Here is a 12,452-nt window from a genome sequence, read left to right as displayed (position 1 = left end):
CATTGTTTGGCACAAAGATCACCCAGCTTGAATTAACCAAGTTTCCATTCTCCCATACATCATCAGAAACTGAAAGCAACTTAGGGTAAGCTATGATATCAAGATGTCCACGTGCCATATGTTTCCTCCAAGAGAGATCAAGAGGAAACATTATCAAAATTCTCACACAATTATTACAAAAGGACATACATGTTTCTCCACTCTTCAACGCAGAAGCTTGCATAACAACACAACCAATAAAATCAAATGTAATCAAGTAACTGTTGTTCACTATAATTAAACCACTCTGTATTAAATCTTTCCCAAATTCCCTCTTATTGGTGTCACTATGCACTACTGTTCCAACATATATATCACACTGAAACAAATTCTTGTCATAACTATCTTCTTTTCCAACAGATATAGGACTGCACATAACTAGAAAATCAGAGTTCTCTGCACTTTTTGTTCTCTTTTCCTTTTTCTCTAGTTTCCTTTACTGCATTTTGGTCAAAAGCATACCCCAAAAATCCCAAATTAAATCATACAAGGGACCTGGCCCTCTCAAATGTAGAGGAAGATCACCATTCCATTGAAGATCTCTCCAACTGTTGTATAGAATTTGTCATCATTTCCCATTGGGCGAGTCATAATTGAACAATCTTAAAAGGTGACAAATCTGTTGCCCAACAAAGTCCTACTTCAGATGGAACTTCCTTCATCTTGTTGGGTGTCTATGCTGTTATATTTGTCTTTTATTTCAATAGCAAGTTATTTTTATTGAAGGTTTCCTTTGAATCTCTTTCAAAACACCTGTGTAGCTATTCCTCTTGAGATATCTAATTTTGTGATAACAATCTCTATTTATGATCTTATTTACTTCTTAATGAGTTTATCAACAACATTGTTTCCCCTCTTCTCTTCGTGAGGTAATGATGTCTTTTTCATAATTTATTCAGGCTTCCTTGTTTACTTTCATTTTATTTGGAAAATCTATTGGTGAATCACTATCTCCCACTTCTCCGTCTTATACACACTAGGGTATTATGACATATATAGACCAGAATACTTAATATTTATAGTTCATTGTCCTATAAATTCTAGCCACTTAGGATTTAAGAGCACAGACCATATTTGATCCCACTCTCTTTTATGACTTCATGTGGAGGCTGAAACACATGCTTGTGTATTAGTCCCCTACTAGGTTTAGGTCTGTTTTAACCATAATTAATCTATTTCAATATACTTATGACTTAAACTAAATTGATTTGGAGACAAATCTATCTTAACATGAATCAAATCTGTGATATTCCATAGTTCAATTAATTTATCAATTATTAATAAGTAAATTGTTCATCTACCATACTAGATAATTAATTTTATCATCCATAATTCTTAATGCAAGTGTCAACCTTTGTTACTACTTTATTTCTAAGGAAGAAGAGGATGTCTATGTTACCAAAGCGCTTAGAGACCAAGATACAATAGGCTCCCTCAAAGTTTACAGATCCAAGCCCTTACCCTATCTTGGGACCATGCCCTCAAAGTTTACGGGACGCTGATCCTTACCCTATTTTGGGAATCATCCTATTGATTGGATTTAGACTGCCCCTCTTTGCAAACAATTCAGTCCCTTCTTCTTAAATACTGACAGAAATAACAAGAATTAGACTATAAGTATAATAACTTCTCATGTATTATGAATATCTATGAAATTAAGTATGACTGTCATACATATTTCAGGCATATTAATATTACTATTAAATTCTGCATAAGAACATTATCAGGCTTCATATATTAAGCACATCCCCATGCATACCAACAAGAGCAAGGATGTTACTGCCTGTAACTTAATAACAGTTCTGATCTGATCTGATCGATGGTGATGTCACTAGATGCTTTTGATTCCTTCCTTTATATCTCTCAATGTGAGGGAGAGGTCACACCTCTTCATCATGTATGACCTTTGGCAAGAGACACGCCCTTTCACCATTAGCACCCTTTGAAAGAATGCAACTCTTCATTATTTCTGCCCTTCCAAAGGAACACAACCTTTCACAATCAGATCTGCACTTCTAATTCCCAAATTATCCCCCCTTCAAATGAGTTCTCTTCTCACTTTTATACCTCATATTTGGGGAAGTCACAACTCATCATTTCATGCCTTTTGACCATTCATTAACTTAATCAAATTTTAATCATATTTAATTATATTATTTTATATTTTAATTTAATTTTTATTTTTATTCTTTTGTATTTTAATTTTATTATTAAATCATATTTCAAAGTGGGGACAAAACAGCTTGACCATTTTGGCAAGCTCCCAAGCAGTCAACCCCTCTCTTTCTGTTAAGCTATATGTACGAATGGAAAAACAATTGTATAGAGGTTTTGTAATAACTCTCCTTTCTGATATTTCTGTAGTTTGTTTTGACTTAGCTCACATATTATTTCTATATTCCTATATTATTTCTGGAAACTGTAATTGTGAGTTTTTGTCCCAATGTCTTAGACTTTGTAGTTGCATTTCAGACTTCATGTTTCCATATTCAGATGACCACAGTGTGTTTGGACACGGGCATAGTTGCATTCTTGTTTATACTGCAGCAGCTCTCTCAACCTTCCTCTCAGTTCTATACCTGTCCAGATTCCTATTTATGTTCATGTTTTCCAAAATATATTATTGTATTTCCAGTTATTCCAAATTTCCTTAATCCATTCACAAAAAAAAAGGTATTTCATAAAGGAAATAAACATGGCTCTTAATTAAGCGAAATACATTTAAGTAGAACAGAACATTCTGATTATTTTGTGGTTCAATTCTATCTAGAGAATTAAGAAACTTGAATAAACAATCAAGCATATTTATCTTATTTTACCAAGATAATTGTAAAAAAAAAAGACAGCATGGCAAGCAAGAACGTCAAGAATACGTACAAGTATTATTCATAGATGCATTTAATGGAGAATGACACAAATAAAAAAGTGAATGAAAGAGTTTATATTCTATATAAGTAAATTCTGAGCATATCCCCCAATACCAGATAACAAATGAATGCGCCATCCATACATTATATTAAGTGAAGAACATTCTATTATATAAGAAACCTAAATGATGATGGCATATCTCACATACGGTAACACCAACCAAGTTATTTGAAATTTATAAAAAATCAACAATAAACATATGATTCAATTAAAAATAATAAATATTTGAAGCATTAAATATTGCAATCTCAAAATTGAATGATTATACCTCTTGGCATATTCCAGGTGCAATCAGCATCCTAAGTCTTTTCTCATCACTTTGGTTCAAGTTAATGACTTCATTTACCTACAGGAAAACAAAGAAACTCAAAATTATGGTGACTAAGCATTTGAATCACTAGATTTGTTCAGGTCTAAACTATTAGACTTGATCTTGGAGTGAACAATTGAGAATTATTTCAATATCAAATTATCAACCATTAGAATTTGCAGCGTTCATAATTTTTCAATCAAATTTCATTCATAAAGCAACAAATGTTCCATGATATACTAGTCCTATAGTAATATATAGTACTAGCTCCAAAACAAAGCAGAAGTTAATTGTAGAGTATTGCAGAAGTACTAGCTTCATTATTTTAGTTCTTCATCTTATTTATATCCTATATATTTTGGAGCAAAACAAAATTATGTACCTGTATATGTAGCAATGAGTACACAAATGTCATGATCACGTCTCACTCCTTAAAATATCTATTACACTACAATCAACCACTTATGTACATTTGATCTTAAAGAAGATACACCATATAATCTTCGTACATGAAATTTATGAATTCAAGAAAAAATAAAGAAAGGTATAGCATCAATTCATATAATTATTGAGACATGAACAAAACTAGGCCAATTGCGTACCTTTTTCCCCTAACAAAACAAAAAATAACTTGGAAAGAAAACTATCACTTTAACATGATTTCCAAAATTAAATCCTTTCCATAGTCGTCAAAATATATGGGCCATTTCATATCCTCCAGCGATAACAACCATGACAGATAGATTTGCAATCAATAAAAGACTAGATCGCTAAGCAAAATTCCTATGTCAATTCACAAAACAAGTTGTCATTCCACTTCTACATCTCTATTACATAATGAATCAATGGTATAAATCAAAATAAATGTTCAAACAAGGATATAGCTGAGACCAGTCAATTCTATTTTTCTAGTAACACAAAGAATAGATAAAAAAAAAACAATCACTAACATGATCTCCAAAACTGCCTAGGGGTCAAGCTTGCCCAAAGCTTCAATATCACCCAATTGTATATGGAATGATGAGAAAACGTAACACATTTCTAACTTCTTCACAAATGAAAAGGAGCATTTGCACTATGAATTTGGCCCTCGGGGAGAGTTCAGAAGACGACATTTAATGCATGCAATCTTTAATCATACAATTCAATTTTGTTCATATACAAAGAGGGGCCATCAAGGTTTCCTATGTCTTAGCCAAATCTAGCATGACCCATGATCTAAAAGAACCTAGCTTGTAAGAATAACCCCTGAAATTTTTTAATTTTTTTGAAATTGTTTATCAATCCACCATATACATTTGCACAAGTAGTTAATTTGCTGTCATACGGACTGTTATAGTTTGCATTGAGTCTGATTTACTGATTTAGTTTTGAATGGCATTATTGCATTTCAAGAATTGTCTTTTCACCACGTAAATATGCAATAAGTGTATTTCTACTGTACCACTGTTGCAGGAGATTATTGCATAGAGTTGCATACTATATTGTCTTTCCCATGAATCATTTATTTCCATAGATTGTCAAATAACAAGGACATTTAAAGCCTAAATTTTTTGAGCCATCGCAATACAATCATTCATACGAAATAAACCTTGATATACATACTATGAAGAGGCATACCAAACTGATGCAAACAGAGATAAACTGATATGAAGCAGAAAATAGTTAGCCTTCACATGCCTTTATTCCTCCTCCAAGCTTGTTTAGGCACCTCCCAGTTATAACAGAAGACAAGAGCTAGTTCCCACATAAAACTCATCATAAAATGCCTAATATCAATCTTAGAGTCTGATTCAACACAGTAAATGCGATGGACAGTCATCTATCCCTTACCGCTTGAGCAGGGGCAATTCATCAAAGTATCAAGTCAGCAAATATACCTTGAAATCTCAGTCCTAAACACCTGCAGTCTCTGTAACGCAGCTAGACACCAAGCACAAAGCCAGACTCCTTTCAAAGCCCAATCGCATGCCCTCAAGGTGTCATGCCATGGTTCAAGGGACAGTTCATCCAGCCAAGAGGACATCTCAACCAAGAAAAAATTTATCCCTGCAGCAAACAACTTCAAACCAATTCCAAAGTGGTCACTTTGGAAAGAAAGAGCAAACACAACAAGGTTTCAAGGAAACTCAAATAATATCAACAAATACTTTCAAAACAAGGGGGGAGTCGACCTCTTCTCAAACAACCAAAACCAGCCAGCTAAATTCCAACGCCTTGCCCTCTAAATCATGCCAGCAACCAAGCCCTTCACTCCATTCAAGGAGAAATGAACCAACACCAACACATTCACCAAAAAACATGCCTCAAAATGTAATGAAGTCATGCAACATAGGTGCTCAGAATCAGCTTTCAAATCTGAGATTCACTCTAGAATGAAATGTGATATAAAACAGCGAATACTAAATCTCCAATCGACTGAAAACTAATATTCTCTTTGATCAAACTCCAATCGAATCACATCAGAAATATAAATAACAACCTTCAGATAAAGGAGAAGCATCTTCTATAATCAACAAACTGAAGGGATCTTCAGTTAATGCAGATCTGGTATGATCTACCCTATTCATGACTTTATAGAATAATAGACTATAATTGCAGATCAAATGTCTATTAAGATTGTAGAATACCTTGTGCCTAATTATATTGAGCATAACATTCTTGGTAATAAACAATACAATAAGAATTTATTTATAATTACATAATTATGAATGACCTACATAATTCTTATTATATCTGGCATAAGGAATAGTCAATGATGGACAATTATATATATTGAGCATACAGCCATGATAGTAATATAAGGAAGTACAAGGAGGAAGACCAGTGATGAGGTCCTCCTCTAGGTACGTCACCTCATGGTAGTTGATCAATGGTCCCATGAGGCCACGGGGGTGTAGATAGAGTCTACCACTCTTGGACTTAGAGGGGAAGGGCGTTCAGGACACCCTATTGTATCTTTCCAAACACTATCATGGTTGATTATTAAATTAAGGGATTTCTAACCACAAGAGAAGGATAAGGATGGAAGTGATGAAGGGAAACAATGATACGATACCTCACTAGGTAGACCACCTCAAGGTAGTTGATCGATGGTAACATGAGGCCAAGGGGGCTTTGGCTCTGACTCCGCTCTTGGGCTTAGGGTAGAGGGTCTCTTGGACACCTTATTGTTCCTCCTTACTCCCACTTTCTTATGGTTGAGTTTCGATAAGGAATTGGACAAAAACTATGGTTAAGTTAATCTTCCTAACCCTAAGTACAGAGATTTTATGCTTAATTGTCTTTCTTAGAAGATTTATATTATTAAGTATATACATTTCAGTGGTTTTTTAATGTCCCCTTTCTAGCATGCATAGTATGATATGTCATTAGCCTATTTCCCCATGGTCCCGTAGGATAATCAGGACATTGAAGGGACTTTTTTTATATAGCTAACTAAATACACAGCAAAGTCCTCCTACTGCCAAACTTTATTTCATCATACCATGTGCCAGTTTGAGGCCTCTTTTAGCTCTTTTAGTATCTGCTGAACAGCTTTTTGCACTCACTCCAAAGAGTTATATTCTAAAATTTTATGTCAATGTTATTCTGAAATTCTATGTCAATGTTTCTTATGTTGATGTTTGTATGAAAATATTTTCTATGTCCATGTTTATTATTCTAAAATTTTATCTCAATGTTATTCTGAAATTCTATGTCAATGTTTCTTATGTCGATGTTTGTATAGAAATGTTTTGTATGTTTATGTTTAATATACACAGTAACTTACAAGCTAAATCCTATCGGCTCACCATTGCATGAAAAAAGCATGCAACTGCTAGTTTAAAGGAGTCAAAACTTGGAGTACTAGCTGGACGTGTAGACTCTTCCAGGGAGAATCACATTTTGACTGAGACTCCACCTTTAAAGGGGCGTTTAAAGGATATTAAGGTGCTGAAGTCGGTTTTCATTGTTGCTAGGATGCTGATTGTATCAATTTGGGAGATTATCCTTTATCTGTTCCTTGCTGGGCGCTGAAGACCATTGTGCAACACAAAACCGTGGACTTATGCAGACCTTTATTGCTGCTGTATTCTTGTTACCTGGAAGTGGCTTCGGGATAGCGCTAAGAAATGATGAAGGATGCTGCTGTTGATAATTTCCGAGTGGTGCAATTTCAATTGCAGACTGATATATGTATTTCAAGCAACATTAAGTCATACTCAGACTGGATTCTGTTATTAAGACAAAACAAATCAAGAAACCTTCACAGTATACATGCAATCTATATGACAAAATGCTCACATGAAGCTATGATCAGAGATACGATTCTATGGTGAAATTCATGAAAAAAAAGGTTAGTGGCTTTGGTTCTAAGTGATGCATATCAGAATTCTGTGAATTTGGATTCTTGAGAAATGTTTGACGAATTGTCTGAAGTCTAGGAAATCAGGAGTATTGCAAAAAAAATGGGTAGTAACCGGGTTGGCTATTACATCTATTTACCTTTAATGATGATTTCTCAAGATATTAAAAATACAATTTTCAATATCATATAATCCATAGAGAATGGAATACCTGAGATGAAACAAACTGTTCTTGGTCTAACTCCTTTTGGGTTGTCTATTTGTGTACTGCCCATACTCAGAGCAAAAGTTGTAGTAAAAATTTTACAGTCCGACTTCCGGGGAATCCTGGACAAGTGAAATGGCTTTATTGACTCATCAAGTAGAGTTTGATGTCTCCAAGTGCCAAAACAAATGATGCAAAAGTTTGACTTTAAAATCATGAAATTGTTTTTTGTTGGATAAGATCCCAAACTAAAAGTCTACAGTTTTATTGACTGTTCTAATAAGTTGTAATGTTATTTTGATTCAAGATTTCAAGCAAAGATGAAGAACGTTAGTTGGAATCAATCAAGGCTGAGTTGATACCAATCCATAGATATCAAGAATTGATGAGATGTCAATATAGAATTATATCTGTAGAATCGTACATATTTAAGAATCTCCCATAGATGGATGTAAGAAAATGCTCACAGACCTCAGGTTTAGACAAAAAAAATTGAACGTAAGAATAAATTAACTGTTTGCTAGTATATCAGAGTTAGATGGCCTTCGCTTCAAATCTTAGAATTACTATATGACTACTGCCATCACCTTCCTGGTTGTAAAGACATCGTTTCCTTTGTTATTCTATTGAATACATGATAATAACCATAGAATCTAATTTCATTTGTCTTCACAAAATGGATAGCAAATAATCAATCTTCATCATGTGGTAACCGTACACAATGATAGTAAACATATCACTTTCTCACTTGATATAAGCAAACATTAACTCTTATAAAACAAACTCACCAGTTCATGGATGTAGACAAGCTCATTTGTAATAGATATAAATGCCTACAAGCAAATCGAACAAAAGATGTTTATATATGTTGCTATATAATTTAATAACAAACAATATAACAATACAGAGATATTTATTCTTGCTTTAGTAATTGGAAAAACCTAATTTCACACATGGATAACAGTGTCAAAAATTACACCCTTTTTACCTTTTTTACAATATTTAAATTTAATATCCCTGCCTGCTCATGTTGTCGTTCTGAGATTCCAACTTCAAAAATCTTCCTCACATGTAAAATTGAACTTATGCTCTGCAAATAAAAATTTGCACAAGTCACGAATTTAAATCCATTTAGAATGGTCTAAAAATGATGACAATCTAATTTTGACCTTATAACAAGCAAAACAAAACTACAATGCTAGATCATAATTCTCCTGCAAAGATTAGCTGGAAACATTTGTGAAGAATTACTGCAATGTTGCTCTTGTGGCTTAAGACTCAATACAATGTGGAAAATTGATGTATGTTAGTGCCAAATAGTAATTTTTGGTTTGAAATTTTTTGGGACATGTATATTATTATATACATTGAAAATTGAAATGGCATCTAGACAATACAATGTTCTAATAATGTAGAATTCGATTCAGAGAAGAAGATATCGCCAAAATATAGCAAGAAATCACAATATCGAGTTTATCACTATGCTTACCAATAAATTCCCCAAAACACCACAAGATTCTGAAAATATTGATCAAGAATTTGACTAAGAAAATCCATTTTTTTCCGGAAAATAATGATATATTCCCAATTTATCACAATATTGTGGCAATATTTTCTTATTTTTTCTATATATTCCTCTCCTCTGCAATTCTTCCTTGTTCTCCTTGTTTTTTCCTGGAAGTTTTCTGTCCATTTTTTTTCGTTTTTTGGTCTTCGTTTTAATACAGCTACCCTCACCCAAGAATAGAAAACTTTAAAATAGCAAACCTACATGAAATCGCTTGCAGCATTATAACAGAAACTAACAATCTCTGATTTCACCGAAAAAAGAGTATTTGGTGTTACCTATTTTGTTGTTTTTAAGAACAAAATAGCCTTGTCTCAAAGTTCTAAATCTTATCAAGAAGTGTATGGGTACTAAATAATTATAAAGGTGAAATTAATATCAATTTCCTTTCATTTTTATTAAATTTGTGGGGGATATAATCCTTGTTTTATCAAATCCTTAATGATTTTCAAGAAAGGTTCACATTTATATTGAAGAGGGATTTAGAATCATAAAATTTGTTCCCCACTTGTTAAAGTCAAAAGAGAAATTTATGTGTTGCTTTGAAAAGCCCACGCAGAGTGAATTCAAATGGTCAACTTTTGAGTCTAGAGTTTGAGAGGGAGATTTCATTTTGAGTAGCAATTTTTGTTAACCATGGTTCAGCATGGGAGGTCAGGTTCTAGGCTAGAAACTAACTGTAGAGGTTAGTTCACTTGTGTATACTATTTCAAGAAGAAAGAAACCCTAGATGCTCTATCACTCCATACGCTGCAGCTCAAAGCTTTGATGGCGGCCAGACAAGCTAGTATTGGACTATTTGCAACCACGGGTTACGAGAGGGTTTACTTTGAGTTCTCAGAGCCCTACTTCCAGTCCGCATGAGCAGATCAGGGAAGAAGCCACAATAATATTTATAACAGTGAGTTGCCTTACTATTCTTTTCAAATGCATCCTTGGATTTATGTTTAATCTCGTGTTCAAAAAAGGCTAAAATCCTTGAAAGATGCATGGAAATGCTCTAAAAATAGATGGTTAGATATTATAGTTTGAAAAGGATTATATCATACGAAAAGGAGTTAATGTATACAAGTTTGTCTTTGTATTTTGTTTGCCTTCACTGTGTGCATTCTTAGAATTTCCAAAATGGATGTGTTTTGAAACCATCAAGTCATAGCAAGTAGTCATTGCATAGATAGCCCTGGGAAAGATCTCTTCATTATATCATTCATGCAATGTGGAGGATACAGGACTGTGGTTACTTGCTGATTCACCAAGGGGAGCAGTGCAGCCTTATTGACAGTGAGATCAGTTTCTGGTATAGGACAGAGCAGCAAACAATCATCATGATGGAACCACCATTAAATACAGGTTCATTGAGCAAGAAGACAACAAGCTACAAGTAACTGTGCCTAAAGAGATAGAGATAAGGAAGCCCTATGCTATCAAAGCACAGTCAGTGAGCCATAAGCAACCATCTACAGAGCAGATCCAAAGTAAGATGACAGTGGACAGAGTAAGAAAACAGTAACCATGCATTTTGAAAGGCTATATGGCAGAGTTTTATAACAGTGTGCTATTTGTAGAGCAGCAGTCACATGTATAGCATTGTGCCAGTCCAGAACAAGATCATAATCAATGGCAGTGAATGATCAAATATCACCATCAAAAGAAGATGAAGTGATACATTGACAGTTCATCAATGGTGGTGAGAACAAATCACAGTGATAAGATCAATAAAGAAAATCATTACATGGTGAAGACTGTAAGTATTTGAAAGAGTGTTGTAGCATTTGAAATAATTTAGAGAGCAGTCTGTTGCTGGGAATAATCATTATGTTATGTTGTCATATTATGTTTATGTTGTCGTTGGTAATAATGAGTTACGGCAGTCAATTAGTTAGTCGTCCCAAAGGGCGGTTGGACGCAAAGGTTGGTCGCACCCCTTCGGGTATTATATATTGCATACTGTTCCTTCTTAGTATCATCATGATAGTCGTATCTAGGTTTAATGTTATAAGCACTTGATGTACATGGACTGTTGAATTAATACAGAGACTGGTTATTTAATATATTTCCATTATGTTCTGTGCATTTACTTTCTGCATTTAATTGTTTACCCGTATGTGGCAAACATTTGGCGCCATTGCCTAGACATACTCGGGAAAGGAAGGAGCAGATGGCGTATGGACACGATGGGCCTACTCGTCGGTGAGATTAACCCAGAGGCCGACGATGCACAAACGGAACAATCGTCGTGGGACGCAAAGCGTGATGGCAAGAGGCGAAGGGGAAATTGAACCTTATAATAATCTCGACACAATGTTGAGATAAATTGTTGCCGAAAGGGGAAAAAAAAAAAAAAAAAAAAATTGTGTACATGGTGTGTGCTTGCTATGTACGGAAGTGATTTATGCCAAATATACTAAATAAGGACAAAAATAAAAAGATACAAAGTGACGAAAGTGGAAAAAAGAGCGTTGAATCTTAGACAGCAAATAGAACGAAGGCGTAGGCTAAGGCAGCTTGCCGAGGGACGACCGACCAAGGGGTTGCTCGAAGGGAACCCAAGAGGTGTCATGGAGGTTGCGGAGGCAGAGATAGACGGAGAGAATTACACTCTCTACACTATCGTAGGGTTGCCCAAAGGGAACCTAGGAGTCACGGAGGGTGTCGAAGGAGAACTCTACACTTCGCCAGAATACCACCATAGGGTATGAAGTCGCGAAGAGTTGGTGGAACAAACAAGGCGAAGTCTAAACCTAATCGACGCTACCAGAGACCTACTAAAGAACTTGTCCATTTCGGAGGACAACCGGAGGGAGACGACCGAAGGTGACGGTACGGCCGACGGTGCCAAGGGAGCACAAGGGTACCGTACGGGAGGCAATTTGTTTGGTTCGGGATCAACAACCTTATCCGGAGGACCCATGAGTAGAGGGTCAGGTGCAGGAGGCGGAGGCAGAGGATCACCACGTACAAGCACACAAGGCACCAGAGGAGCGAGACCCAGCGGTGGGATGGCAAGTAAGCAGAAGCTGCCGAAGTTCAACGGCGACGGGAAGGAAGATCCTA

General features: G+C 35.2%; 1 protein-coding gene across 12 annotated transcripts in view; it reads right to left on the bottom strand.

Annotated features, from left to right (window-relative positions):
- LOC131031824 (DNA mismatch repair protein MSH5) overlaps positions 1 to 12,452 on the bottom strand; it is a 230,384-nt gene that overhangs the window by 126,558 nt on the left and 91,374 nt on the right. For all 12 annotated transcript variants that reach the window (XR_009103290.2, XR_009103321.2, XR_009103316.2 and 9 more), the window contains 3 exons: positions 8,820 to 8,921; positions 8,620 to 8,664; positions 3,236 to 3,313 (listed from right to left, as the gene is read on the bottom strand). Coding sequence is in view for 9 of the 12 variants with exons in the window: in XM_057962806.2 (XP_057818789.2) it covers positions 3,236 to 3,313; positions 8,620 to 8,664; positions 8,820 to 8,921 (225 nt within the window). In the remaining 3 variants the exon portion in view is untranslated. The remainder of the gene's footprint in view (positions 1 to 3,235; positions 3,314 to 8,619; positions 8,665 to 8,819; positions 8,922 to 12,452) is intronic.

The sequence above is a fragment of the Cryptomeria japonica genome, chromosome 6 (assembly GCF_030272615.1).
Source record: "Cryptomeria japonica chromosome 6, Sugi_1.0, whole genome shotgun sequence".
NCBI classification, from domain to species: Eukaryota; Viridiplantae; Streptophyta; class Pinopsida; order Cupressales; family Cupressaceae; genus Cryptomeria; species Cryptomeria japonica.
Note: the sequence above shows the minus strand (reverse complement) of the source record. Positions and strands in the feature narration are given on the sequence as shown.